A 27,059-nucleotide genomic window follows, 5' to 3' on the forward strand; every position below is an offset into this window, starting at 1 on the left:
TATGGCGGCGGTCTGTAAATAATCGAGTCTGGACCAGACAATCCAGTGTTCAACAGCATGAGCATCGATCTGTGCAATTGGGAACCGATGACATGTGTCAACCAAGTCAGCGAGCCTGACCACCCAATCCCGTTAGTCGCCTCTTAGAACAAACATGCGTTACTGAAGAACAATAGTCTAACCCGGACCTTCACGGGTGGCAGGGGATGTAACAATGTAAAGATGTGGCCATAGAAAAAGAGGTGGGTTTGCACCATTGAGGCCCTCTCTGGCTCCCTCCCACTACCCCAAGGAATACTGGATAAAGTCTGTGTGGATTCAGACATTCAGACATTTCACCCATAGAAAGGTATCCGGTTTAAAAAACCCCATCTATTTACATATCTACAAAGTGAAAATGAAATTCAAATTCAGCCCAGTACAATGCCTAATTTCAGGCCTGGAGCTGAAGCACTTGCCAAATCATTCTCATATTTTAATATCTCTATAAGATTTGGCAAACAGACAAATGAGCTATGACACATTGTCAGTCCTGTTTCCAACATGATTCATCCCTATGAAATTGGTAACATTTAGAAGAAATAAACAACCAAACACGCAATGTTTGTTAGTTTATTTGATTTGACACTGAAGCATACACTTGTTATTTACATGTTAAACGACACTAATAGTAAGCAACCAATGCTGAGATTCATGTAGATACAGAGTAAATACATGTATATACAAGTCAAAACAAGACAGCAAAACATGGCCTCCATTCAACACATTCAGACCTCGATACAGACCTGTTTATAAACTGAATAGGGAAATATTAAGTCCTGTCTGTTGACAGCATTCAACAATGAAACTACTGGAAGACAACCCATTGAAGGGGATCTAGTTATAACATGTCTCTGTCCTTTTGCGAACAATGGCATCGAATATCGACATGGCTATGATATAAGTGACAAATGTTTATCCTTACATTGTTTTACAAGTCTATACTATATCTCTGCACTTCCCACCTTCTCCATTTGAGATAAGTTGAAAAATCTTGAGTGAGTGAGTTTGGTTTTATGCCGCTTTTAGCAATATTCCAGCAACATCACGGCGGGGGACACCAGAAATGGGCTTCACACAATGTACCCATGTGGGGATTCGAACCCGGGTCCTCGGCTTGACGAGCCAACACTTTAACCACTAGGCTACCCCACCGCCCCTGAAAAATCTTGAACGTGTGAGCCTAACAAGTTGTATAATATAGTTGATTATTGTGTCCTCCACCCAAAATGTATTGCCACACAATTTACATTCTGTAATACTCTGAATCTGGTAACCTACAATTGTACATAAAAATATTAGCCGCTTTTACTAGTTTTAGCAATATTCCAGCAATATCACGGCGGGGACATCAGAAATGGGCTTCACATATTGTACCTATGTAGGGAATCGAACCCGTGTCTTCAGTGTGAGGAGTGGACGCTTTAACCATTAGGCTACCCCACCGCCATCATAAAAATATTAAAATGGAACAGCAGAAACGTCTTTCCAGGAAATATTATCTTCCACAATGATGCAGATGTCTGTTATTAAAATTTTTGAGTTTATTGTTATTTGATGCTATTGTTGGACCAATGAGGATCAAGTAATGTCCACCTTCATAGTAGAATTAGAGATCTTATTTATGGAGAATTTGGAGTTCAAACCAGACATCAGTTGATCCTGGTACATAAAGGGAGATAAATATGTTCACTTCACAGTGTGATAATAAGGTGCATGTAACACTTAACCATCAGAAGTAAAATCATGAAGTTCCATTTTAGTTTTCTTCTTTTTGTCATCACAAAAAAAGAAAAGAGTCTTTAAACATTTCAAAACAAGCTTTCAAGACAAATTTCAAGCAAAAAGCTCCAACATAAAACATCATTATTCCGTTCATGATTATCACAGAAAACCCCTCTGATACACTATCATCTAACAACATCTAAGTGTGTCTTGCAGTCATTCTTGAAAATATATCATGCAAACATCAACTCCTCAGCCTTACATAATGCTTACCAACAGGCCATTCAAATGCAACACAACATAGACACACTCATGAGAGAGTGAGTGATTATTGACTGACATGTTTAATGCTGAATCAGCAATCTTGTTTGTTCATGTTCAGACAATGGCTGATTCAATTTCAGTTATCATAAATTGGTTCCATTGTTGGTGCACAAAAGCAAGCGTCATGCTGGAAGCCCAAAAGTGGTGACCAAAATATGTTGTACAAATCTGTAGCTTATCCAGTCATAGGTGCACAGGTGTAACATGCAGTGGCTTATAGAATAAAAATGAAAAACAACACCCCACCCAACTCATAGGAACATGCTTTCACTTTAAGAGAGAAACAAGCACAATAAACTTCTTTGATAAAGAAACTGCAAACTTCCTTTAATAGTTTTGTGCATTCCATGTAAGTTTTGAAAATACAGAATTTACATTCAGTGTCACTTTCTGACAGTAATTTGGAAAAAAAGGCGTGAGATAAAGTGTTGTAACTTCACAGCGACTATATGGAAATATGAATGGAAACAAAGAACCACTTTGTCGACACATTGAATGAATGTGATTAACACACAATTCCTGGTTTAAAAGACACAATGCTGGAATGATCAAAGTAACCATGGAAACTGAAAAATTACTGGATGATATTCTTTAAAATTATTGAAATGAAATTTCATCATAATTGTGGTTGTGTACAGATTAGAAATACCAATATGCATGTATGTTTGACATTAGTGAGTGAGTGAGTTTAGGTTTACACCGCACTCAGCAATATTCCAGCTATATGGTGGCGGTGTTTGACATTAAAGAAAATTCACAACATCGAAGTGGGCGGTTTGAAACATCAGTGGTTAGTGATACGTGTAATGTGAACAAACATTTGCATGATGAATTCACTCAAGTGCATTATTTTTATTATTTTCATAAGATTTAAAAAGACATTCATACTTTTCAGGTTTATATTTCAATACAGTCAAATTCAGTCTGAGGTGGACAAAAACATGGACAAATATTTCAAAAATGATCAGCTTTTTTCTTAACTTGTATTTTCATTGAGAAGCAAATTAACAGTGACAAGCTGTAATTACTGATTCCTTAGAACGCAGGTAATGATGACTTCATCAGGATGACAATTCAAACATAATTGCAACATGACTGATAAATTCTTTTACCCATCCACTGCCTGCTATTTGCAAATGTTCAAATCCCACCATAACACAGTAATACCTGGGTTACTCTATCCCTCGGGTAAATGACCTGTTTAATCCAACCCTTCCCCCATCCCAGCCCTGGTTAAACCAACTCTTTCAACCAGATATATCATGGTCAACCCATCCCGTCATGTAAACAGACATATGTATAATTATTGTGTTGCACTAGCCCTCGGTTGACCAGCTCTGTAGCAAACACAGCTCCCACAGGTAACTAGTTCTGTTGTCAGCTGTATCATGATCAACCTCACCCCTCAGGCAACTGAATCTTCATTCCCCCTACCCTGGCCCTCATGGAAATATCTCTATAGTCGTAACCATCCCATGCAACCCCACTTGTCACGGAAATCAGCTCCATAGTCACCTCACCTCCCCATCAAATATACACACACACACACACACCCACAAATAAACCCTCACCACCTCTACCCCATTGCCTTCTCCAGGAATCTCAGTTCCATAGTCATCCCCTCTCCTAAATCACCCTATCACTACCCCACCCCACCTTCTCAGCACCCCCATCCAATAATCCCCTTCTCACTAGGGACCCCACCTCCATGTTCTGCTAACCCAACCCCAGGCAGCCTAATTGTCACCCCACAAAGGGATTCAGGACTTCCACAAAGTGAGAAAACGCATTCACTGTATTCAGCAGTGACGGAGGGGTTCTACTAATTTTGACAGCTAAGTTTTTGATGCTGAAGAAATTGCAGCTTTATATCTGAACATTGATACTGAACACAAGCAAACATGCTGTGATCAGCAGATCCTGTACCGTCACAACTTCAGCAGGCACTATCTCTCACTGATCACAGGGATATACTTGCATCACTATCGATCCCACCCTTCTCGACTGGCTGCCATAGCAACAGATACACACCTATCCCATCCCACACATTATTTCCAATCTTGCAATTGTTGGCATGGTGATACATATTGATCGCATAAATAGCAGACTTTGCATGCAATGTTAGGAAATAAATACACTTTCTCAGACTCAGTTTGGTTTGGCACAATTATTCTATCACCTATTATGCCATATTTGTCTGTAGAATATTCAAGGGGAGACAACTGATCAGGATTCAGTTGCAGTCTGACAAGCTGAATCTTCAGTTACCCTTTCTTTAAGAATACGATCTCCCGAAGTTGTGCAGACCTCAAGGATCTCACGGAGGGCTTTGTTCTCTGTCTGTAGTTGTTTCACCTGCTCTTGTTCTTTGCTCACAGAATCATCATCGATCTTTACAGCCTTGTGCATCACAGCAGCCATTTCATCAATTTTGTCCAGCAGCTGCACAACTTCCTCCTGGCCGAAGAAAAACATGCATCCATGTTAAACGTATCTAACACAACATTTGCATAGAATTATAAACATTATGGCAGACCTCACAGCGTGCAGGGCAATGAAAGCCTGAAATATTTCTTTAATATTTACGGGGCGGTGGGGTAGCCTAGTGGTTAAAGCGTTGGCTCATCACGCCGAAGACCCGGGTTCGAGTCCCCACATGCGTACAATGTGTGAAGCCCATTTCTGGTGTCCCCACCGTGATATTGCTGGAATATTGCTAAAACTAGTAAAAGTGGCGTTAAGCCATACTCACTCATTCACTCACTTTAATATTTACACTTTGGGTCATCACTATGTACAACCAATCAGGTTCACAGGTCAGGAGGAGCAAAAATTGGCTTGGAATTCATTGCATACCACCCTCACTTATCAACTGAATGATATCTGTCTCAATTCTCATATCACAAATCCAAGATCCATTTGCTCCCAGAGCTTCATATTAGGTCTCATTTGAAAGACATGATGTTGAAAACGGCAGTTCAATCAGAGCATACTTGTGTGTTTGAAGTTTCTGATAAGCCAACAAGATTACATTCAAGGTAATGATTTGGTCCAGGGCATTTATAACAGCATGGAAATATATCACCTTGGATATTGCAGGGTGGTGGCAGACATGAAATTCATTGTCTTACAGTAGTCAGACTGACTGACTGAGTTTGGTTTTACGCGCCGCTTTTAGCAATATTCCAGCAACCTCATGGCGGGGACACCAGAAATGGGCTTCACTCATTGTACCCATGTGGGGATTTGAACCCAGGTCTTCAGCGTGACGAGCCAACGCTTTAACCTTTAGGCTACCCCACCGCCCCTACAGTAGTCAGAGCATGCATGCTAATTGTCTACCCATTTTTTCCACTATCTCAAAGTATTTCATGAAATTGTTCAGAAAACAAGGGAAATATCTGGAGAATGGAATCTTACATAATTTATTTAAGATACAATATTTTGCTGGTATGTTGTAATCCAATGAGAACAGTTCATCAATTTGAGAGGGAATCAATTGAAATGTACCTTAAAACCATATTGAACATAACAGAAAAGGTCTCTGCCAATCAGAATCTGACATTCACATGTAAGGTTAGATAACGAGAGTATGAACACATTTCTTACTTTTGAGTTGTCTCCTTTCTGCGAAATGAGCTTCTCGACCCTGTTGCTCTGGATGAGCTGCATGATCTGCTCCCTGTATTTCTGCATGATCAGCTCAAGAGCTGACTGGTGCTCCTCCAGGGACATCTGCAGCTCCCTGTTCTCCTGCTGCAGCTCCCGAATCTGCCGGTTCTCCTGTGCAATGCCCAGCACCAAGGCTGAGCGAGGCCGGTGTTTGGCGATCTCATTCAGCTCTGTTATGTCATCTTGGTACTGGAGAATGTTGAGAAGAGATATGAATTGCTACATCAGCATGATCAAAGACATGTAGTAAAGGGAAGGAAAGATCCCTAAAAAAAAGACGGTTGTTAAATTTCCAAATCATCATCATCATCGATCCTTCAATTAACATTCTGGAGTTATCTTCAGCAGTTCATAATACAGTTTGGGGAACATAACACATATTTTCCATAACAAATGAATTTAGTTTTGCACTGTTCTCAAACCACCAATAATAAAGTTTAGCCCAACTAGCTGCAGTAAATTAACGAGTTAATCCCTCCTAGGACTACACCCTGAAATTGTTAATCAGTGTCGCTTCAAACTCATTAGGCAAAGGAAGTTCCAACATACTTCAAATTTCTGTTTTTTCATCTGCTTGTATCAGTCAGTTTTGTAAGCAAATGAACATCCTAGATGGAATATTCAACCATTTCAGAGCTAACCTGTTTCATGGCATCTACTCGTTTATTCAATGCCTGGGCATTGGCAATGAGGAGATCAGCTGATGAGTCGTGTTCCTTGAGGCGACTGATGAGGTAACTGGCATCACTCAAGAGTTTCTCTACTGTCAAGGCCATCCTGAAATGATAACACATAATCCAGAAATTCAGAGTCAAAGGATAACACTTCTGTACATCAATGGAATGATCGACTGCCTCCGTGGTGTAGTGGTTAGAGCGTCCGCCCGGAGAGCGGAAGGTCGCGGGTTTGAGTCTTGCGTCATACCAAAAGACATTACAATATGGTACTTGTTGGTCCCTGCCTGGCGCTCGGCATTAATGGGTACAACAAGGACTGGCCGGCTCGGAGTCAGCATAATGTGTCTGAGTGGGGTATTCATGCTTCAATGCGGCATGGTATCTCAGTGGGCTAGCACTATAAAACCAGCTTCAGTCTGGGCTAGTACAAGCAGCTGCACATACACATACACACGCAAGCACGTCGTCATATGAGCGAAATATTCTCAAGCACGACGTTAAACCCAATTTCACCTCACCTCAAAGGAGTGATCCTTCAGAATAGACTAAGAGCATGGCCATACACCCAAGAGACGTTATACTTGGTTGTTGTTTTTAAAGAACTGCATGACATGTTCAAGAATCAAGACACATGTGTTCATTAACTGTCAACAGGAGTGATTCACTTGAAGCATTGTGTTTTGGTCGGACTCTATATATAATTTAATCACATACAATGAGATGAGAACACACTTAGCCAGTTTTCTTAGCTCTGACTCTGTAGTTACTTGGGGACAACAATTGAAATGGCATGTGTGGTACTGAGTCAGACTCAGATGAAAATCTAAAACAGGTTATTTTTTGTGGCCAAACATTCCTTAAAAACACTTTCAACATCCTATGATGTCTGTAGTGCAATAATAGCACTCCTGTCATGTAACCACATATTTGTCAGAAAGGCAGTTGTCCACTAGTAGTACTACCTATGACCTATGAATTGGTGATGTTAATATTGTTATACTTGAATCGGTTAAAAAATGTTAGTGTCTCTCTTCTGGTATTGAAATTGTTAACACATCACTCTCTATTACAGTTCTGTCATGGATGCCTGTAATAATCCACTGATCAAAATGAAACCTGTTAAAATATATTTGATATCTTGAACTGTCATTGCATGAAGATATTCACTTTAGTCACTAATTTATTCAACAAACCAATCCATATTATTCTATTCTAACAACACCATTTAGGTATGAAAGGTTACTAGGGGCTAATTATGTCCTGAATTCTAATGAGTTCATTGAAACATCTTAATTAGTTCACAGAATAAACACAGCATTTGCATCTTTATGAGCCTCTCTCTATTAATACTAGAGGTAATTTTACAAATGGCAAATTAAATCCAGAATTGTTATTAATTTAACTTGTAAATTCCGATCCTATTGTTAACTTCATTGGCGTGACTTTAACCAAATGACATCATAATGAACAGAAAAGTTTGACTGTAATATACTGAAAGCACAATGTAAATTGTAATCATGGTCATGTTGACACAGTAACATCGCTAAATCAAAGGCATTTTCAGAAGATATTGCGCAATCATACACTCTTGAAAGTTAATAGACTTGGCCCAAATACTATTGTCGCTATTTCTTGTGAAACTAAGCAACCTAATTATTATCGCGACTATGTAAAGCCCGTGCAACACCTGACAAACAACAAACCTGTTGAAAAATTTGACAGTCTCGATATAGTCGGAAGTTAATGAAAACTACTTTCCATCGCAAAGAGTTCCACAAGGGAAGTAACTCTTTGTCGCCGCGAATGTCAGCGAACGAGTTACAGGTTCCTGAGATGCCGAAAGCATAATTTAATCCAGTTCTCATAACATAATAATACAGACACCTAATATTGTGCGATCAATTTGCGACTTAAATTGAAAGAAGAAAAACATTAGACCTTTCACACAATATGTAAACTAGCATGCATATTAATACCTTTTATTTATGACAATTTCTAAGCAGCCATTAATCATTTCACAGACATATCTTCACGGCAGACACTTTTACACATGCATTCAAACATTCTGAGCACTAAAATAATTAAACCCATTACAATCATTCATTCGTTTTAGATTTAAAAAAAGTCAGACCTCAAGAACATTCAATAAAACTTCAAGAGCACTAGCCTATCATGATTCGGATAATAGGCGATTATCCCTGAGAGAAAGCATCAGTTAACACATTCAGCGTCTCACACAAAAGATTATGCTTTTGAGAAAGCAATACTTTCAAATATTCCGGAATTTTAGGATTGTTTCATCATAACATCTCAATCCACAAGAGCGCCGCATCTACAAATTTCAGTGTCATTACTTACACAGCAATAGAAGCGAGTAATGTTATCAGTATATATAAATTGTCATTGTGTAAGAATACGAATTTTGTGTAAACAAGCAATACATGTGATTAGGTTTTGCTTGATACAGGTTATCCAACATTCGTGTACGAGTTTCTCAAGGCACTGGTCCTGTTATCATCAAGTACATGTACAACAAATGGCTAAATGTCAGCATGGAGAATTAAAAGCAAGACATTATTTTGTGTCCATTAGTTAAAAATTCACCTACGTAGATCATACATATAACTATATATAGGCTATAATCTTTACTCAGACCGTGGTATTGTCTTGTGAAGTTGAACCACATGAAGATCCGGGTTAGAATTGGTCTTTGGAAACCCATGCTTGTAAGAGGCGACTAACGGGATCGGGTGGTCAGGCTCACTGACTTGGTTGACACATGTCATCGTATCCCATTTGTGTAGATCGATGCTCATGCTGTTGATCAATGGATTGTCTTGTCCAGATTTGATTATTTACAGACCGCCACCATAAAGCTAGAATATTGCTGAGTGCGGCGTATTTTTAACTAAACTCGCTCATTCACTCTTGTGAAGTTGCAATCCTAGTTGGATATATGTTTGGTGGCATGTCGTTTATTTTCGTTTAGTCTTTTCCGAATTTACGCAATCTTAAAATAAATCCATTTACCAAAATTTCAACACATCTAAATGAAGAAGAGTTAATTTGTTGCATGTACTGATAGTACCTCAATAAAGACGTATTAATGTTGAAACGAAAACAAAACAGTCATTATTAATTAAACCACAGCTTACATAAAACAGACCCAAAAATAATTGAACAATTATGGTTACCAAAATTACAATTCGATAGCAGATAATACATTCTCCTAAGTAGATTATAATATTTAGGTAAATATCTACGTAGATGAAAGTATATTTGATTTTCTTTTTACACCGTCGTTATTATGTGCTTTTTTATGTATCAGTTTTATGAATATCTTGTTTTCCTGTCAAATCCTAAAACCATGTTTTTTAAAGTGTAAATTCTCAAAAAGCAAAAACCCGGTGACATGATTATTTGTAAATTAAGCTTCTGGAGGCATGATCAGACACAAAACATTTTTAAATAATCTAACTCCTACATGTATGTTTTCATATCTTATGTGTAACCTGTAGAAATCTGCGTCATGCTGTTCACTGCAACGGCGGAGTCCATCTTCTTCAACAGTGAATTTGTTTCTTCAGCAAATTAAGAACTCGCAGAAAAAGAAAAGACGAGTCCTGACCCAAGCTGCAGCAATGTACGCAGTAAAAGGTGTATACTTCTTCATACCATTTATGATGTTTGGTTGTTGATCGCCTCACTCTGCAATATTCCAGCTATATGGCCATGAATACACAATGCCATTGTGGTCAAATGTAATACATGTTATATTTTGGATTACACTTTCTCAGTAAAGTACTGATTCGAGTACTTTCGTTGGGATGAGTCCCATCTGGGATTCGAACCCACACTCTCCGAGTCATGCACCCAATCGCCAGCACACAAAGCCAGCCATCTAACCGACTCTCTCAGAAACACAGTCGCCCGTTCTTGTCAAGTGGGGTCCACGTAGCCGTTTGCTTAACAGAGCGGCCCGAAATCACCTGAAACCGACCTATCAAACGTCCGTTGGTATCCGAGCACAAAGGACCACGGCTAGTTTGATGTGAAGCTCGACGTCACTGGAATTCGAGGTCATTGGGAACGGGCCACTGGTCAGTCGATAGTCGATGCACAACGGAGTATCTAGAGCAAGTACCGTTTGGCAGGGGTTCATTGACGGTGTAGGGGTGCCTCTCACATGACTGTAAATGTGATCATTCAGACAAATTCTGAATGGACAACGGTACATCACTGACATCCTAGACAGGGTTCCTGTGCCACATATAGTAACATCCTCTGAACACAAGGCCAGTCTTCATGGACGACATTGCTAGGTCACATCGTGCCCGTGCTGTTGGTGATTTCTTTCGCCAACAGGCGGTAGCAACTCTTAATACTTTGGCCCGCCAGGGTTCAGTTCTCAAACCCACATGTTTGGGCATTATAGGTCGAAAACACGTCAGGGGAGGCTTCCAGCAATACCCCAAAGTCACATAAAGCGTCTAGGAGGAGGAGGAGGAGGGTCAGGGACGCTATTGCAGTTGTCGGGGGATACATCAGATTCTGACATTGTCCTCGGTTATTGGTATTTTCATGATTTGTTTGAAGACTGTATGCCAGAATCTTGAAATGGCGCACTTGTTAACGTCACATGACCACAGCTATCATCACAAGTAAATGTGGGCAATGTGGTAGCCTAGTGGTAGCCGAAGGCCCGGGTTCGATTCCCAACATGGGTACAATGTGTGAAGCCCATTTCTGGTGTCCCCCGCCATGATATTGCGGAAATATTGCTAAAAACTAAACTCACAAACTTACTCACTACTGAATGAATACATTTGTTGCCATGTTTGATTCTCGAAATAAACTACCAAACCGAAACATGAGTCTCATTAACCTATTCAGACAATGACCTACTTTTCAGCCGATCCGAATTTTCTCGTGTGAAAGAGAAATTAGACATCACAAACAACTATGTTTACACTGAATTCCAATTCCCTGTTTCATAAGAAAATGGTATTTACAAATGAAGTTTAATTTTAAACTTTAATAACATCGTATTTTGATATTTTATGGCGAGGTGTGGGCAGCATGACCTTAACTAAGATGCCACAGACTGACCCTGTTTGATGAGGTCGTAAAATGATTCACAATGTATCTGACTCACTGGTTACACCTGTTATGTGTTTTTTGCTTATTCAGAATAGTTCTGTAAGACACAATGTGATTGATATAATATCAATTCCGTACCAGACCGCCAAACATTTCTAGCTGCAGAGCCTCGTTTTGAGATTTCCACGAGTTCCATGTTTCCGTTTGTCGGAGCTCGCTGTACGACAGAGCACGCTGCACGACGTGTTTGCAAGGATTAGAAGGAGCGTAGTGTTGCAATATACAGGTGCTTAGATGTATCAAATAATACTGATTAATATTTCTGTATCCAGTTAAATGAATTGGTCTCAAAATTCTGGACGGGTTATTGTACTAAGTTGCGCAATAGGACGGAACCCAGTCAACGGGAAACGATACTGTTGTGTAATCAATGTTTTGACTTGGTTTTTCGTTCTTTTTGCGTTAAGATTATTTGCCATTTAATTATTACTTGAGGGTCAGCTTCTCCAGATAGTAAGTTGACATGATGTTTGGATAATATCCGTTGCCAAGGTAATGGTAAGATATCGATACTATGACAGATATGGAGTGTTGCGTTACTTTGTTCTATGTGTATAATTCTCACTCACTGCAAACACAAATGGTAAAAGTAATCATGTTAATCGTGACAACATCCCGAGGAATAGTCTAGCAGATGAAACGATTTGCTCATGACACCAAAAACATGATTTAAATTCTCCATATGGTACTATGTGTGAAAACGCAGTAAGAATTTCGGTTAATCCTATCATGAATGGATAGTCACCTAAACACCACTTGGCAGGCGATATTTCTGCCTTTTTATGCGCAACAGACGTAACAGCGTGGCTGTCAGTTCGTATGAAAAGAAAGTGTGAGCAATTAATGTGAATAAGGATTTTCAGTAAAATAAAATCATCTTAATTTAAGTACAAACGAATAATTATGGAAGCCAACCCAATCACTCTCTTTAACCTGACCGAATAGACAACGCTACCGCCGATTCTTTTGTAAATTGATGTTATGTGTTAAAGGGTTTTTTCTCTTCTGGCTCAGTCTGAAGAGAGATTTGATGTGTCATTTGTGACTTTTCACTGCCGGTACTTTTGTAAATGGATGTAATAATGTGTTAAATGGGGTTTTCTCTTCTCTTCTCGCTCAGCCTGAAGAGTTTTGATGTGTCATTTATGACGTTTCACTGCATCAAGAACGTTGCATAAGAACATCTTGTGAACGACACGTATCTATTTAATTGACATCACCGAAGTGAGCTTGTGGCGTGGGTTTCAATCCATGACATATTTTTCCATGGTACAGAAAAGATTTATGATAGTTTAACATGCTCTACACAAAGCCAAACTGCACAATCACCTTGGCATATACGGCCGCTTACTTGCACAATCCTCATACTTGGTTAGTGTCTATTTTAATAACTCGTTGATCATCATCATGGTCTGGATTAATGTTTTTTGTACGTAACTTGATTGTATTCTAAGATTCAGGCAGCTTTGTAGAAGTAGCAATGATGGGCCTACATGGAAGTTTTGAAGAAACAACAGCTTTAGTTACAGCATCATTCTGGGAAGAGTGAGTGAGTTTAGTTTTACGGCGCACTCAGCAATATTACAGCTATATGGCGGCGGTCTGTAAATAATCGAGTCTGGACCAGACAATCCAACGATCAACAGCATGAGCATGGATCTGCGCAATTGGGAACCGATGACATGTGTCAACCAAGTCAGCGAGCCTGACCACCCGATCCCGTTAGTCGCCTCTTACGACAAGCAAAGTCGCCTTTTATGGCAAGCATGGGTTGCTGAAGACCTATTCTACCCCGGATCTTCACGGGTCCATTCTGGGAAGACAAACAAGTGACTTGACACAGTTGTTATAGTATGGATCAATACATATAAGGTAGTCTACAAGAACGATAGTGGTGGGGTAGCCTAATGGTTAAAGCGTCCGCTCGTCACATTGAAGACCTGGGTTCGATTCCCCACATGGGCACAATGTGTGAAGACCATTTCTGGTGTCCCTCGCCGCGATGTTGCTGGAATATTGCTGAAAGCGGCGTCAAATCACACTCATTCACTCACTCAATGACTACAAGATCGAATAGGTGAGCATTTTCTAGACGATTGATTCATCTGGCATGATGTGTGTACACTTTTTCAGATATTAAACCTATCAATCTGTTCATGTTCACACCAATGTATATAATTTTACACGAACCAGTCTTCTGATTTGGATAGTCATTTTGCTACTCTCAGAGATATCAGAGGCATATTTTTGTCAAGGCCAACACATTGGCGTCTGTTAATGTTGAGAGACTTCTCGAAAATCTCAATGCTGCCGTCGACTCGTTCGACAGAGTGTGTCACTATCCGTAACGCTAGTGTCGAACCCAGAAATTGGCTTCATATATTGTACCCATGTGGGAAATAAAACCCGGGTGTTCGGTGGGACGATCGAACGCTTTAACCACAAGGCTACCCCATCACACACACACACACACACACGCGCGCGCGCGCGCGCACACGCACACGCACACGCACACACGCACACACATGCGAAGGAGAATAGTTTTAATTATTTACGTATCTACTTATCATTAGGTTATATATGGTACACACACGTGTGTTGAATATGTACCGGTCATATGTCCCGGCACACAACCACCAGTAACACCCATTGGTGATTTGACCCGTGAAGATCCGGGTTAGAAATTATCTTCATCAGCCAATGCTTGTAGAGGCGAGTAACGGGATCGGGTGGTCAGGCTCGCTGAGTTGGTTGACACATGCCATCGGTTCCCAACTGCGTAGATCGATGCTCATGCAGCTGATCACTGAATTGTCTGGTCCAGACACGATTATTTACAGACCGCCGCCATATAGCTGTAATACTGCTGAGTGCGGCGTAAAACTAAACTCACTCACTCACTCATTGTTGATTTGCAGCACAGTGGAGGACAGCCTTTGTTATAAACTAATCATTGTTGTCATTTGATCACATTTTTGTTCACTGAAGAAAAGAAAACCCTCACGTTTCTTAATTTCTAAACTTACGTATTCATTAAATATTAACAAAAACAATTTGAATCGTTACATCTTCGATTGTATGAAGTAGTCATGGCAACGGCAAGGTAACATACAAATGAACGTGTATGTTCGTGGGAGAAACTGTGACAATCGTTGTGTTATATCAAACTGCTAGAATTGCTTGTAGATGTCTTATATGTATCGAGTTTGCAAATGATTTCGTTTGATAAACCTTTATTTTGGGTGTGTAAGATCAGATTTTAAAGTCTATATACGAAGTCATAATGAATTCCCGGTTGATGAATTTCGAATAATGTTCTGTGAACGATGACATATATAACACTGATATGTCATAACAATAACAATTTTATTATTTGTCTATCGTTTCAAGCTGGACAGTTCTGAATGTTGAAGTTGACATCATAATATCTAAAATGATTGGAGCATTTCGGAAATTCAAGATCCTACTAAATAGAACAACATTAGAAGAAATATATACTGTATTTATAAGGCCACATTTTGTGTACGAGTGTGAAGTATGGGATGGATGATTGAACAAGCCAGTAGATTAGAAAAACTCCAGCTTGAAGCAGCTTTTCGGGCGACCAAGATAACAAGTGAAACAAAGTAGGGGTCGTGAGGCTGGAACATAGCAAAACCAATTTGCTTGAGGTTGATAATCATCCATTAAAACCATTATCTCAAAGTCTTTGTTTGGTTATTGCTCATTAAAATCATTCTCTTAAGTTCTAAGTGTTTGGACTGGTCCATTGTATGAAATAGGTAACAGGCAGGAGATTAGCAGTGCACTGGACCACGAACTTTGTTGTTATAAGCTGTAGGGTTATGGGCTGTAGGGGTTTTGGGAGGTTAACGCTCGCATAGTTACTGGTCTTCCAAGACATGCATATTCAAGTTCGTTGTATTGTGAAACAGTATGTCATTTACTTTCTGAGAGAAGGAGAAGATGCAAATTAACATTATATAATAAAATTCAAAAAGGTATTGGGCGAGTTTTTCTTCAGGATTTACTCCCACCTGTAGAAGGCAACAGGACAAGTTATGAGTTAAGAAACTCCAATAATTTTAGTCAACCATGTACAAGACTGAGGTACTCAACATCATCTATTATTACATCAGCACTTAAAATGTGGAATGATATTACCCTAGAAAGAAAAATGTGCACCTAGATATTATTCATATGGAATGAAGAATTTAAAAGGTTTGCACACAAGATTAAGAGATATGACGAGTGCACTTAATTATGATTTATTTTTTTACCCTTTAACATTAGCATTATTTTAGAAAAGTGGAACAGGTATATTTTAATTCCAACAGGTATGTAGGGCGGTGGGGTAGCCTAATGGTTAAAGCGTTGGCTCGTCACGCGGGTTCGAATCCCCACATGGGTACAATGTGTGAAGCCCATTTCTGGTGTCCCCTCCGTGATATTGCTGGAATATTGCTAAAAGCGGCGTAAAACCAAACTCAGTCAGTCAGTCCAACAGGTCTGTACATATATTTCGTCGAAGTGCAACTGCCCCCCTAAGCCAAGTTTTGAAAAACAGATTCAAACAGCTCTGTATCACGTAATCCGTTGACTTAATGGGAGAGCGTAAACTGCCGAGGAGAATTTAACAGGCTGTCATCGATGTCATATTACCACTGGAAGAGAGTGTAGCATTTCTAATCGGGGTCTTCCCACTTACCCATCTCCTATTGTTTTAGAAGAAGAAATCACTGGGGTGGGATAATCCCCTATAATCCCTTATTTTGTTACCTGTGAAATCTTCTAATCCACGGGCAGCGTTAACACATGGACGTATCATGCGTTAATTGGGAATAACATAATAAACCACTTCAGCTGAATCTAACAAGACAACAATAGAAACTACGACTAAAGATGCTCTTTTGATCAGTATGTCTCAATCCAGTCATGGACCAAAGGCGTACTAAGAAAGTACCAAATGTCGAAATTGTTCGACTGGAAGGTTTGGGAAATTCTTGCATTCGGCGGAAGCCCCCATTCCCAAACACGCCACTGTAGTCAAGTCGAAAATGGAACACACTGGGAACAGAGAGACCAGACACAAAGCCCCAGTGTTAGACACTGAGGAGAGAAACATCTGCCAATTCTGTCACTTCTGTTGTACATGAATCTAGAATATCCCATAATCACAAGTGCTGCCACTCTGCCTCTATCACTGCTACACACGTCATTAGTAGGTCACGGTCAAAGTCAAGGTGACACTGCTCTGCATCGAGGTCATACGAAATGATGCCTTTTTGTTGTTTACGTTATGAGGAGGGAGGCACCTCTGACATTTACCATTTCTGCCAAAGCCAATAATCACAGCGTGTGTCATTCTACCTCTATCACTGCTCCACAACTCACAAGTAGGTCAAGTGAGTGAGTATAGCTTTACGCCGCTTTTAGCAATATTCCAGCAATATCACGGCGGGGAACACCAGAAATGGCTTCACACAATTTACCCAGTTGGGGAATGGAACCCGGGTCTTCGGCGTGACGAGCAAACGCTTTAACCACTAGGCTAACCCACCGTCCCATAACTCATCAGTAGGTCTTGTACTGTAACACATGTTATATTTGGGATTGAACGGAAAATCTGGTTTAGAATTGATATTCATTAACACGTGCTTCTCGTAAAATTCGACTAACCGGAGCAGATGGTCTGGCTCGCTGACTTGGTTGGCACATGTCATTGTATCCCCCAATTGCGTAGATCGATGCTCATTATGTTTATCACTGGATCATCTGGTCCTGACTCTATTATTACAGACCGCCGCCATATAGCTGTAATATTGCTGAGTGCGGCGTAAAACTAAACTCACTCACTCATTCTAGTACTTTTGTTCTCTGAGCGTGTGGGTTCGAATCCCGGATTGGACTCAACCCAACTAAAGTACTAGAATCTGTACTTTATTGAGAAAGTGTAATCCCAAATATAACATGTGTTACATTTGACATCTTTCTAAATGTGGCAGCTTTTAATGTCTGTAACATTTCGACATGTTCAAAACAGTCAAATAAGCCAAAGTAAATGTTTAAACAAATACCTTTTACGCTTTTACGGACAACGAATTTCAGTTCGTAATAACCGTAGTTCGTCAAAAGCATTTTGAATAAACTATACAGGCAGGGAAAAAATAGTTAGTTATATCCGTCAGCTCGTTATATCCGTGTTCGTTATAATCATAGTTTATTGTATTCTTAAAGTGGTACTGATGTACATCGTACAGGACTCACATTACACATGATCCATTCTCAGCTTGAAAGTGGGGCACGCTGTCTTGCCTCGGGTAAAACCCAGAACAGCGTCAAAGGTCTTAAAATGGAAAAAAGAACACGTGTGACTATTTTTTAAATGTCTGTAACGTATGTTACATTTCTACATGTTCAAAATAGTCAAATAAACAAACTTAAATGTTTGATCTAACACAGTGTTTTGAACTATTAACGCTGTAAATGCTGCCAAGATCATTAACTCATGTAATTAAAAACATTTAAAAAATATTTCTTGGTTGTATAATTTTAGGGACTTCACATTCATAAGTTTGTAAAGTAAACCCAAAATTGCATCTAGAAAGAGAAAACACAGTCATCTCCTTGTGTGAGTGATGATAATTACGTCTATTCACCATCATCGGCGCCACGGGGGCCATTGTTGTTGACGGTACGTCTGTGACTTCAATTGATTTTTGTAATCGTGTACTAACAAGGACACAGAGATATTAATATCCTTATACAAACTCCGTAACTGCACACAGCCCCTTGATTGCTAAAGATGATCGTATATATACTTTTCAACTTTTGATAAGGATACAGTCAAACCCTTATGTGTCGCAGTCGATGGGGACCTACGTAAATACTTCGAGTTATCCGAAGTCGACTCAACCAAAAACTAATGAAAATGAACGAAGAAAGAATACGTAGGGGCAAGCGTTTACTTCGAGTCACCCGTCAGTTCGACACAACCGTATCTGACTGTTTCATAATCATGCCATAACGCACATAACATTTTAAGGGCAAATTAAAATAGAATGACACGTCGTTTCGTGTTTGAATCAACACACTAATGGTATACACACACATGGTGAATATGTTGTTTAGGGGTGTTCTCTTTTTGCCTGCAGGTAATGTTTAGGGATGAAAATCAGTGGACCGTACTAATCCTTATAACAATGGTGATTAAAGCTATGGTCTATATTCGAAATGAATGTATGCCAGCAAATAACGAGAAATGGTTAAGTTTATTACTTTCCATTTGTTGCATATAGCACCTGGAAATATAATAAATGCACGAATATGAATCATTTGAAAAATATTGCATGTAACATAAACAAATACACAACCTTTCTTACAGCAACTCCACTAGACAGTTCGGTTTCTTCTTGATTTCACTCTAAACTTTTAATGACTGAGTTCACTAATCTATATGAACTGTGTTCAGTGTGGTCAGTGAGTTAACTTGAGTGAACTCCACTTACTGGAACAGACTATAATTTTGCAACTGTTAATCTTAATCATCCTCACACGTTTATTCTATTACTCAAAATATTCCACCATCAGTGGTACATGAGTATAACAAAGGAGTACATACAAAATGTACAACAAGATGACTAAATGATACATCAATTAAAGTGTTTACAAACAATATTAATGAACTTGGATACATTTTTAAGGGTAGATATTTTACTTGAAAAAAGGTTGACGGAACTTTGACAAATTTGGCCAGGAACTATAAGGTTCTTGAACAACGATTTACGTATGTCTGCAAAATAATTACATTTAAACAAATAGTGAAACTCCTCTCCAGTCAAATGTGAATCACATAAGTTACAAAATCTGTGTACTTTTGGGGTATTTTGCCATCTCCCAGTTTATCCGCTTATAGCCAATGAAAGTGTAGGCAAAAAGAGAATACATCGTTGTTTATAACAACACCCATCCACTCTCCAAGAGAGTTACTGTTCTTTTTACCACGTGTTTGCATTGGGCATAAAGCATACGGCACCGTTAACAAACAAACAAACAAACAAGCAAAGGAAACCTGAGGCAACGAGAATGGCATGGAGAGCCATTAAACTACTTTCATGCTCCGCCAAAGAAACCTACCAGAATAAGATAAGGAAGCTAGATAAAGACAGCGTGATTTACGATAAGACTGGATAATGGTGATGCGACCTTTAACCATGTGTCAGACCTTAGGGATTACGGGATATAAATGGTTACTGTTTGTAAGATGCGACTTAACTGGTCGTGTGGTCTGACTGATGACTTGACTGATTCGAGTCATACTGCCCTAGTACTGCTAAAAGCAGCTGAAAAGTATATAACCCTAACTGCATACGTGTATGTGAGGTGACTTAATTGTTCTGATGGTCAAGCAAGAAGAGTTCGTTGAAGTATGTCATCGTATGTCATCGTATGTCATATGGACCGCTTCTCATGTTGTCAGTCACTGGATTGTGTGGTCCACTCGATTATTTACAGACTGGAATTTATTGCTGGAATATTGCTGAGTGCGGCGTTAAACAAGAATCAAGTAGAGTTGTGGGAGTCATGGCGATTCCGCCCCATATCTTTAGCTCATCCAAATAACTGAATTGTCCAACCCAGACTTATTTATACACCGCCGTCAAATAGCTGGAACATTGCTGAGGCCATGACATGACATGACATTTAGTAATCACACCTGCTCAGGTAAAACACCATGCTGGCATGACCTCCATGGCATACAACTGATACGACCATGTTGCTCTATGAACGCTGGGTGTTCGGTTTGAGATTCCATTAACTGCAGTTCAATCTGCTGCAGTAATGCAGCTACACACTGAAATCGGAGAATGCGTCTGTTGTCTAAATGTCAGTTACAAATTAGAGAATGAAATTACAATTTCAGTTGCTGTGTTTCAATATGGGTGTACCCTGTAAACGAATGCAACGCGAATTGTTAACGAATTGATACAATACACCATTGGCAGATATGGTTGTTTTATAAAGAAATGTATAGTAAGAAGAGATGAACCTTTGCTTCATGTGTATATATTGCTGGGGTTTTATTGGCAGCGAGGTTTAACGCTCATGTGATCCGTGACATAACACTTTACATTAATGATGGATTCGTTTTACATTATTGCTACAAACAGTAGCTTTCATCGCCTGGCCAAATGTTTTCAGAGTATTCTGCAATGGACAGGTAATCCGTTCTTATTTGTCAAGCAGTGATTATATGCAGGTGTGGGGAATGACAGGTGCCGCTGTTAGGGTTGGACGTGCTTACCTGGTTTCTGGCGAACACCTGATGCCACCGATAGTTGTTATCAACATTTAATTAGGGATTTCATCGCCAAATCAGGTCTGTTTATTCCTATACGCTGAGTTATTTGAATAGTCCGAGTAGCTGCAAATACTCTACTGGTCAAATGTGTAAGGGGAAGACACCTACATCATGGATTCTCAATTAGCTTTGCTCATAATCACATTTGTCCGCCCAGTAGGTCCTGTACACTACTTTCAACAAATAACCGAGCTCTTGTCGCTAAACCGTCCTTGGATATATTAATTGTAATTAAAGACAAAATGTACAACTCACTCTTACCATTTTTCTTTGACTCGTGGGATTCCGGTTAAAAAGAAAACCCTAATCTCTGTAACTGTCTGACTAGTTGATCTTTTGTCAGGTAACTGCAATATATGTTACTATCTAAACCGTTTATCTATTCATAGTTAACTTATTGTTTTAACTATCTGAATAGTTCATCTTTTACCAGTTAGCCTTAATTTAATGTTTGCAACAGTTTATCTGCTGTCAGTTAACCCTGATATTTGTAACTCTCTGACTAGCTCTCCTGTTCATAGTTCGTGTAATTGAACTGTTTGAGAGGCATTCTAGAAGTTGCGAGCAATAGGAATGACAAGTCTTTATGGCTGATCATCTTCTTTATTGTACAATAGCGATGTTTCGGTATAGATACTTACATCGTTTTCAAGCAACTTGTCATTCCTGTTCATGTAATTGTTTGTACTTTCTGGACCAACTGTTTTCACGTCAACAGTTACGCCTGCGTTAATTATATATTGATATGTTTTATCAAACTTATTGTGACCACACTATCTATGAAATTCAGATTGTGTACATACAAAAAACATTTCCCTTTGAATAATAACGTTTAATGATTGGATTGTGCCTGTCAATTGGAATGACGATGGACCAAATTCAAACATTCTGAATCCGTAAAACAAATAAATCGAAATAAATGTCAAACTATGTGTTTTATTTATAAATTGTTATGTTAATCTGTCTGTTTCGAACCTTTAAGAGATTAACAGTAGTTTAAAGTGAAAGAAAAGAGTTGAAGTGTGACTCTCCTTTTGAAAATCTCCTTTTAAAATATCTGCGGGGCAAATGATAATATACTGTGACACATTCTTGCAACAGTTTGCAAAAATAATCTTAGAATGGGAAATTATATTTTATTGCAAATTAGTTCCATGAAATGAATTTGGAACACTGATGGCGCATATCATGCATGATATGTAAATGTGTGCCCACAGGTGTTTAAAGGTTCAAAGAAATTCTGTCCAAGATTATGCTATTATTTTTGTTTGCTTTTTTAACAATATATTTGGCAAAAAACACACACGCAGCACTATTCTGAGAGCTGACTATGCGTCAGTAAAGTTCATTTGGTTGTGTACTATCACCAACATATGATAACATCAATTGAGATGTATTGTTTCTTCAAACTTTCTTGTCCCTGAGAGTGAAAAGCAATATGGCGGACTTCAGTCATATATGACGTCACGAGTGAAAGGTCACGTGGTAGCCAGCGGAATATACACAATGGCCGAAGCTGAGATAACAAAAACTGGTTAAGAGATTAAAATATAAATCAAATTACTTTTGCATTAAAAATTGGGGTCCATGTTTCTGATGACTTTGTCTTTCACCCAGTCATTTATTGCAATATTCTCGTATTCTCCATTAAGCAAATTACTGGACTTGCCACAGTTCGAAGCTCTTGCCTGCTTTTTCAAAATGGTGGCGTAGTTATCGTCTGCTCGCCTGGTTCTAATAAAGAAAGTAATAAAAACGTGAGCGGTATGGCTGCGGTCTGGACCAGACAATCCAGTGATCAACAGCACGAGTATCGATGTTTATATGAAAGAAGTAACTTGAACAATGTTAATCTTATAAGCAGGTTTATTCACAAATATTTTAAACAAAATACATGTGCTGTATGACGACATTAGTTCTGTCTGGAGTGCCTCACTCGGATTTAGAAGACTGCTCCAAGTCCTACATCCTGAAATAAACCCACAAACAGACATTAGATCAGGCAGTGTGCACAATACGCGTTTGAGTGAGTCCTGTTTTACGCCGTTAATCCAATATGTCTCGACAATGGACACCAGAAATGGGCTTCACATATTATTCCCATTTGGGTAATCAAACCCGGGCTTTCGGTATGAAGAGCAAACGCTTTAACCATTGGGCTAACCCTAGTCGCTTTAAAAATCTTTCAACTTACACAGCAGTCTGACTGACTGACTGAGTTAGGTTTTACGCCGCTTTTAGCAATATTCCAGCAAAATCACGGCGGGGGACACCAGAAATGGGCTTCACATATTGTACCCATGTGGGGATTCGAACCCGGGTCTTCGGCGTGACGAGCCAACACTTTAACCACTAGGCAACCCTACCGCCCCCACGGCGGTAGTGTGTGGCTTACTGTGGCTTACGATGATGCCATGCCGCAGTTATAATACTGATAACCTACGATGATTGGTTGGTTTGTAGTTTTACGCTGCACTCAGCAATATTCCAGCTATATGGCAGCGGCCTGTAAATAATCGAGTCTGGACGAGACAATCTAGTGATCACCAGCATAAGCATCGATCTACGCAATTGGGATACGATAACATGGATCAACCAAGTCGCCCGATCCCGTTAGTCGCCTCTTACGACAAGCATGGTTTGCTGAAGACCAGTTCTAACACGGATCTTCACGGGTACCCTACGACGAACTGATTCCGAGCAGCGCTGAGATTTCATGGTGCATGTGAGCCCAGATCAATACTGACTGCAGGTTTTGTCATCATGGTTTTGAAAGTTATTTCAGGTTAACCCGGCGTGTTCTAATAATGGCAGAGATGATATCTGAGACACATTCCATAACAGGCTACAGTTTCATTTTCTGGCGAAATACAGGCCACAATGCAGTAAATTTTGGGCAAACCGAAATTCGGATAAAAGATTATCTGATCCTGATGTGGCTAAGGGACGTAACTCAGTGAGTGAATTGTGGCGATTCATTGGTGTAACACGCAGCAAAAGGCGATACTTACATAGTGTCATCATCATCATAGACCCCATCCATAAATGTGTCGTCAGATCCAGATCCAGATCCAGATCCGGATCCGGAATAACCCAACTGTTCCCGGATATCTTGTATCTGGAAAAAGTAAAGGTACAATGTGTTTGACTTACACTGCCCCTTGCACTTAGGTCCAGTTTTATAGAGGAAATCATCATCTGTGGTGACCATTTAACATACTCTTAAGACTCTCTGATGTTGGGTTCGAATCCCGTATCTGTCACGATAATGGTTATTACACGGTCTATAAGCCGATTACTAAAGTACAGAGACCCCAACATTTGTCTACTTTTTGTGGCTTTCATCTACATTAAGCTGACACCTAGTGAAAATTCTTAAACTCTTTTCACTAATAGTATATATTGTGACACAGTAATTAATTGACGGAACCCGTGAAGATCCGGTTTAGAAATGATCTTCATTACCCATGCTTGTCGTAACGGGAACGGGTGGTCAGACTCGCTGACTTGGTTGACACATCGTATCCCAATTGTGTAGATGGATGCTCATGATGTTGATCACTGGATTGCCTGGTCCAGATTTTATTATTTCAAAACCGCCGCCATATAGCTGAAATATTGCTGAGTGCGGCGTAATTGACGGCACTGACCCATCACTTAGGTCCATAATTTTTGAGTTTGAGTTTGCGTCCAACTATCTGAGTACACAAATGGTGTATTTTAAAGGCATCTGTAAACAGTTTCCCAGTTCTATTACGTCGTGTAAGTGTGCTGCGGGAAGAAAGCCCGAAGTGATGCAGGTCCCAGACGTTGATAATTTGGGTAAAATCCACGAAAACGGCTAGTTTGCTACCAAACCTTAAAACAAAACTTGCGCGAACTGGGTGTCGGACCTACGATCATAGGATTCTGCCTTGCCCAAGATACGCAACTTTGCACAGGTAATCGAGACGCCTCAAACAAGTGGGCCCCGGTCTCTAGGTGAGTCAGTGATTCTTTTAGTAATCATGCATTTGTTATACAGACACTATTTTGTTTATCAGTTAAGGAAAAAGAAAAAATACGCATACGTTTAAAAACTATACTGATGTACAAAAGAAAGTACACACCTGGTGTTTTGAGACTATTAAAAACGTAAATATTTTGCTAGCAATGTTCCAATTGGGTACGATATCTGTGATGTTATTGCAACACGTACACAATGTTTGTGACTTGTGAGTCGCAATCAAAACACGTTTCTAAATATTACGCTGTTTTTAGGAAAACATTTTACTAAAGCATCAGGTGTGTACTTTCTTTTGAACGTCAGTTTAGATTGGATCCACGTGTTGATGTTATCAAGCGTTAGTGAGCTGAAAACTGTTACCCAAATACTGCAAAGTTCATTTCCAAAATATAACTTTGATCCAGGTACCAAGTACCTTTCTGTTTCTTTATAGATGTATACTTTCTTTAGCCCCTCGGTTTAGTCAAATACCAAAGATTGTAATACAAATTAATTTTTTAATTGGCTTGGTGATTGTGATGAAATAGGTTTAAGTTTCTTACGACATCAGCGGCATTTAGGCTGGCGACTTCATCCAATTTCTCTGCCATTTTTTCAGAGAGGTCACTCTCCACATCGGTGTCCGCAAAGCATGCTGGGAGGAGGAGCAGGATGCAGAGAAACAGACCTGTGGTGTTCATGGTTACTTCGGTATCGTCTATTCTACAACAGAATATTACGGTTAACTTTAGTAATCACGTATCGGATTCGATAAGGCTCGGGAAGCGGCTGGATGCCATCGTATCCTAACTGTGTGGGGACATTACATAGAGACATATTCCTTATTTCCTCCAACTGAATAAAGATTACAATATGAAGAAATAAGTAAGTCACATGACTAACACGAACCAATCATTTCCTTTGCACAGATTCAGTTATGTGCATGTCGTTATAAAGGGTGAATAATGCCGAGGTAAACATCAAATGGACATTTCTGATGTCCCATTGTAAAACAATGTTCACTCATTTAAACACGACATAAATATATGGGACATTTACACCAAATGGGACACTTGGTGTCCCCATTTTAACCCAGATCCGCCTCAGGTACACAGCGTTCGACATTCGACTTTTCGGTTGACATTGTCGAGTAAATGGTAAATTTAGACAGGCGCTCATGGGGACTGTGGTGTAGCCTAGTGGTTAAAGCGTTCACTCGTCACACCGATGACCCGGGTTCGATTCCCCACATGGGCACCATGTATGAAGCCCATTTCTGGTGTCCAGTGATATTGCTGGAGTTTTGCTAAAAGCGGCGTAAAACTAAACTCACTCACTCATTCCGAAGCTCAGTCCTGTATATAGCTACACATCATGCTTCCTTGAAAGGATATAAACTAAGGTAACATGTTTCCTGACAAACCATGCTTGTCGTGGTAGGCAACTAACGGGGTCGGGTGGTCAAGCTCGCTGACTGGTTAATGCATGTCATCGTAACGTTTTTATGTTGTTTTATGCCGCGCTCAGCAATATTCCAGCTGTATGGCAGCGGTCTGTAAATAATCGAACTGGGCCAGACAAGCTAGTGATCAACAGCATGAGCATTGATTTAGGAAACTTGGATACGAGAACATGCGTTAACCAAATCACCTAACCACCCGATCCCGTTAATCGCTTCATACGACAAGCATGGGTTGCTGAAGACCAATTCTAACCCGGACCTTCATGGGTCTTATCGTAACCAACTAGCTTACATTGGTACTCTTGATCTCAAAGACTGGATTGTCTAGTCTAGTCCTGCTTATTCACAGACTGGAATATAGCTGGAATAGTGCTGAGTAGACAACAAACAAATACAAAATTTACATCTGGACATACCACTGACTGTTCAAACGGGAAAATAAGGGATTTTGTGTAGTGTTGTCTCCTTACCTTACACAAACAGCAAGCAGAGTGGAACTGACACATCCAAGGACTGGCATCGGTAGAAATAGTCTCTGGATGATCCTGAAGTCCGAAGTATTCGCCCTAGTACATCAACGGACGCGGCTGACCATGACGGTGTCTGGTAGATACAGCATGTTCTGAAGTTTGAATTTTTACACGTAAAACATGG

General features: G+C 39.7%; 2 protein-coding genes across 2 annotated transcripts; both read right to left on the bottom strand.

Annotated features, from left to right (window-relative positions):
• Positions 1-598: 598 nt before the first annotated feature.
• Positions 599-8,196, bottom strand: LOC124284311 (FGFR1 oncogene partner 2 homolog). The gene is made up of 4 exons (XM_046720395.1): positions 8,141-8,196; positions 6,402-6,537; positions 5,698-5,949; positions 599-4,545 (listed from the first exon to the last, which is right to left on the bottom strand). The coding sequence occupies exons 2-4, from the start codon at positions 6,534-6,536 to the stop codon at positions 4,315-4,317; spliced, it is 618 nt and encodes a 205-aa protein (XP_046576351.1). The 5' UTR covers position 6,537; positions 8,141-8,196; the 3' UTR covers positions 599-4,314.
• Positions 8,197-22,810: 14,614 nt separating this feature from the next.
• Positions 22,811-26,971, bottom strand: LOC124284312. Its single transcript, XM_046720396.1, has 4 exons — positions 26,876-26,971; positions 25,507-25,666; positions 23,970-24,076; positions 22,811-22,927 (listed from the first exon to the last, which is right to left on the bottom strand). The coding sequence occupies exons 1-4, from the start codon at positions 26,923-26,925 to the stop codon at positions 22,921-22,923; spliced, it is 324 nt and encodes a 107-aa protein (XP_046576352.1). The 5' UTR covers positions 26,926-26,971; the 3' UTR covers positions 22,811-22,920.
• Between the last annotated feature and the right edge of the window lie 88 nt (positions 26,972-27,059).

This window comes from Haliotis rubra, unplaced genomic scaffold (genome assembly GCF_003918875.1).
Source record: "Haliotis rubra isolate DU_JTF1 unplaced genomic scaffold, ASM391887v1 Scf333, whole genome shotgun sequence".
NCBI lineage: Eukaryota > Metazoa > Mollusca > Gastropoda > Lepetellida > Haliotidae > Haliotis > Haliotis rubra.

Coding starts and splice junctions, on each gene's coding strand:
- LOC124284311 (XM_046720395.1), bottom strand. CDS start 6,536: ATGGCCTTGACAGTAGAGAAACTCTTGAGTGATGCCAGTTACCTCATC. Junction 5,950..6,401: donor GAGTAGATGCCATGAAACAG/GTTAGCTCTGAA, acceptor AACATTCTCCAG/TACCAAGATGACATAACAGA. Junction 4,546..5,697: donor AGAAAGGAGACAACTCAAAA/GTAAGAAATGTG, acceptor TTCTTCGGCCAG/GAGGAAGTTGTGCAGCTGCT.
- LOC124284312 (XM_046720396.1), bottom strand. CDS start 26,925: ATGCCAGTCCTTGGATGTGTCAGTTCCACTCTGCTTGCTGTTTGTGTA. Junction 25,667..26,875: donor CTGCTTGCTGTTTGTGTAAG/GTAAGGAGACAA, acceptor ATTCTGTTGTAG/AATAGACGATACCGAAGTAA. Junction 24,077..25,506: donor GCCTAAATGCCGCTGATGTC/GTAAGAAACTTA, acceptor TACTTTTTCCAG/ATACAAGATATCCGGGAACA.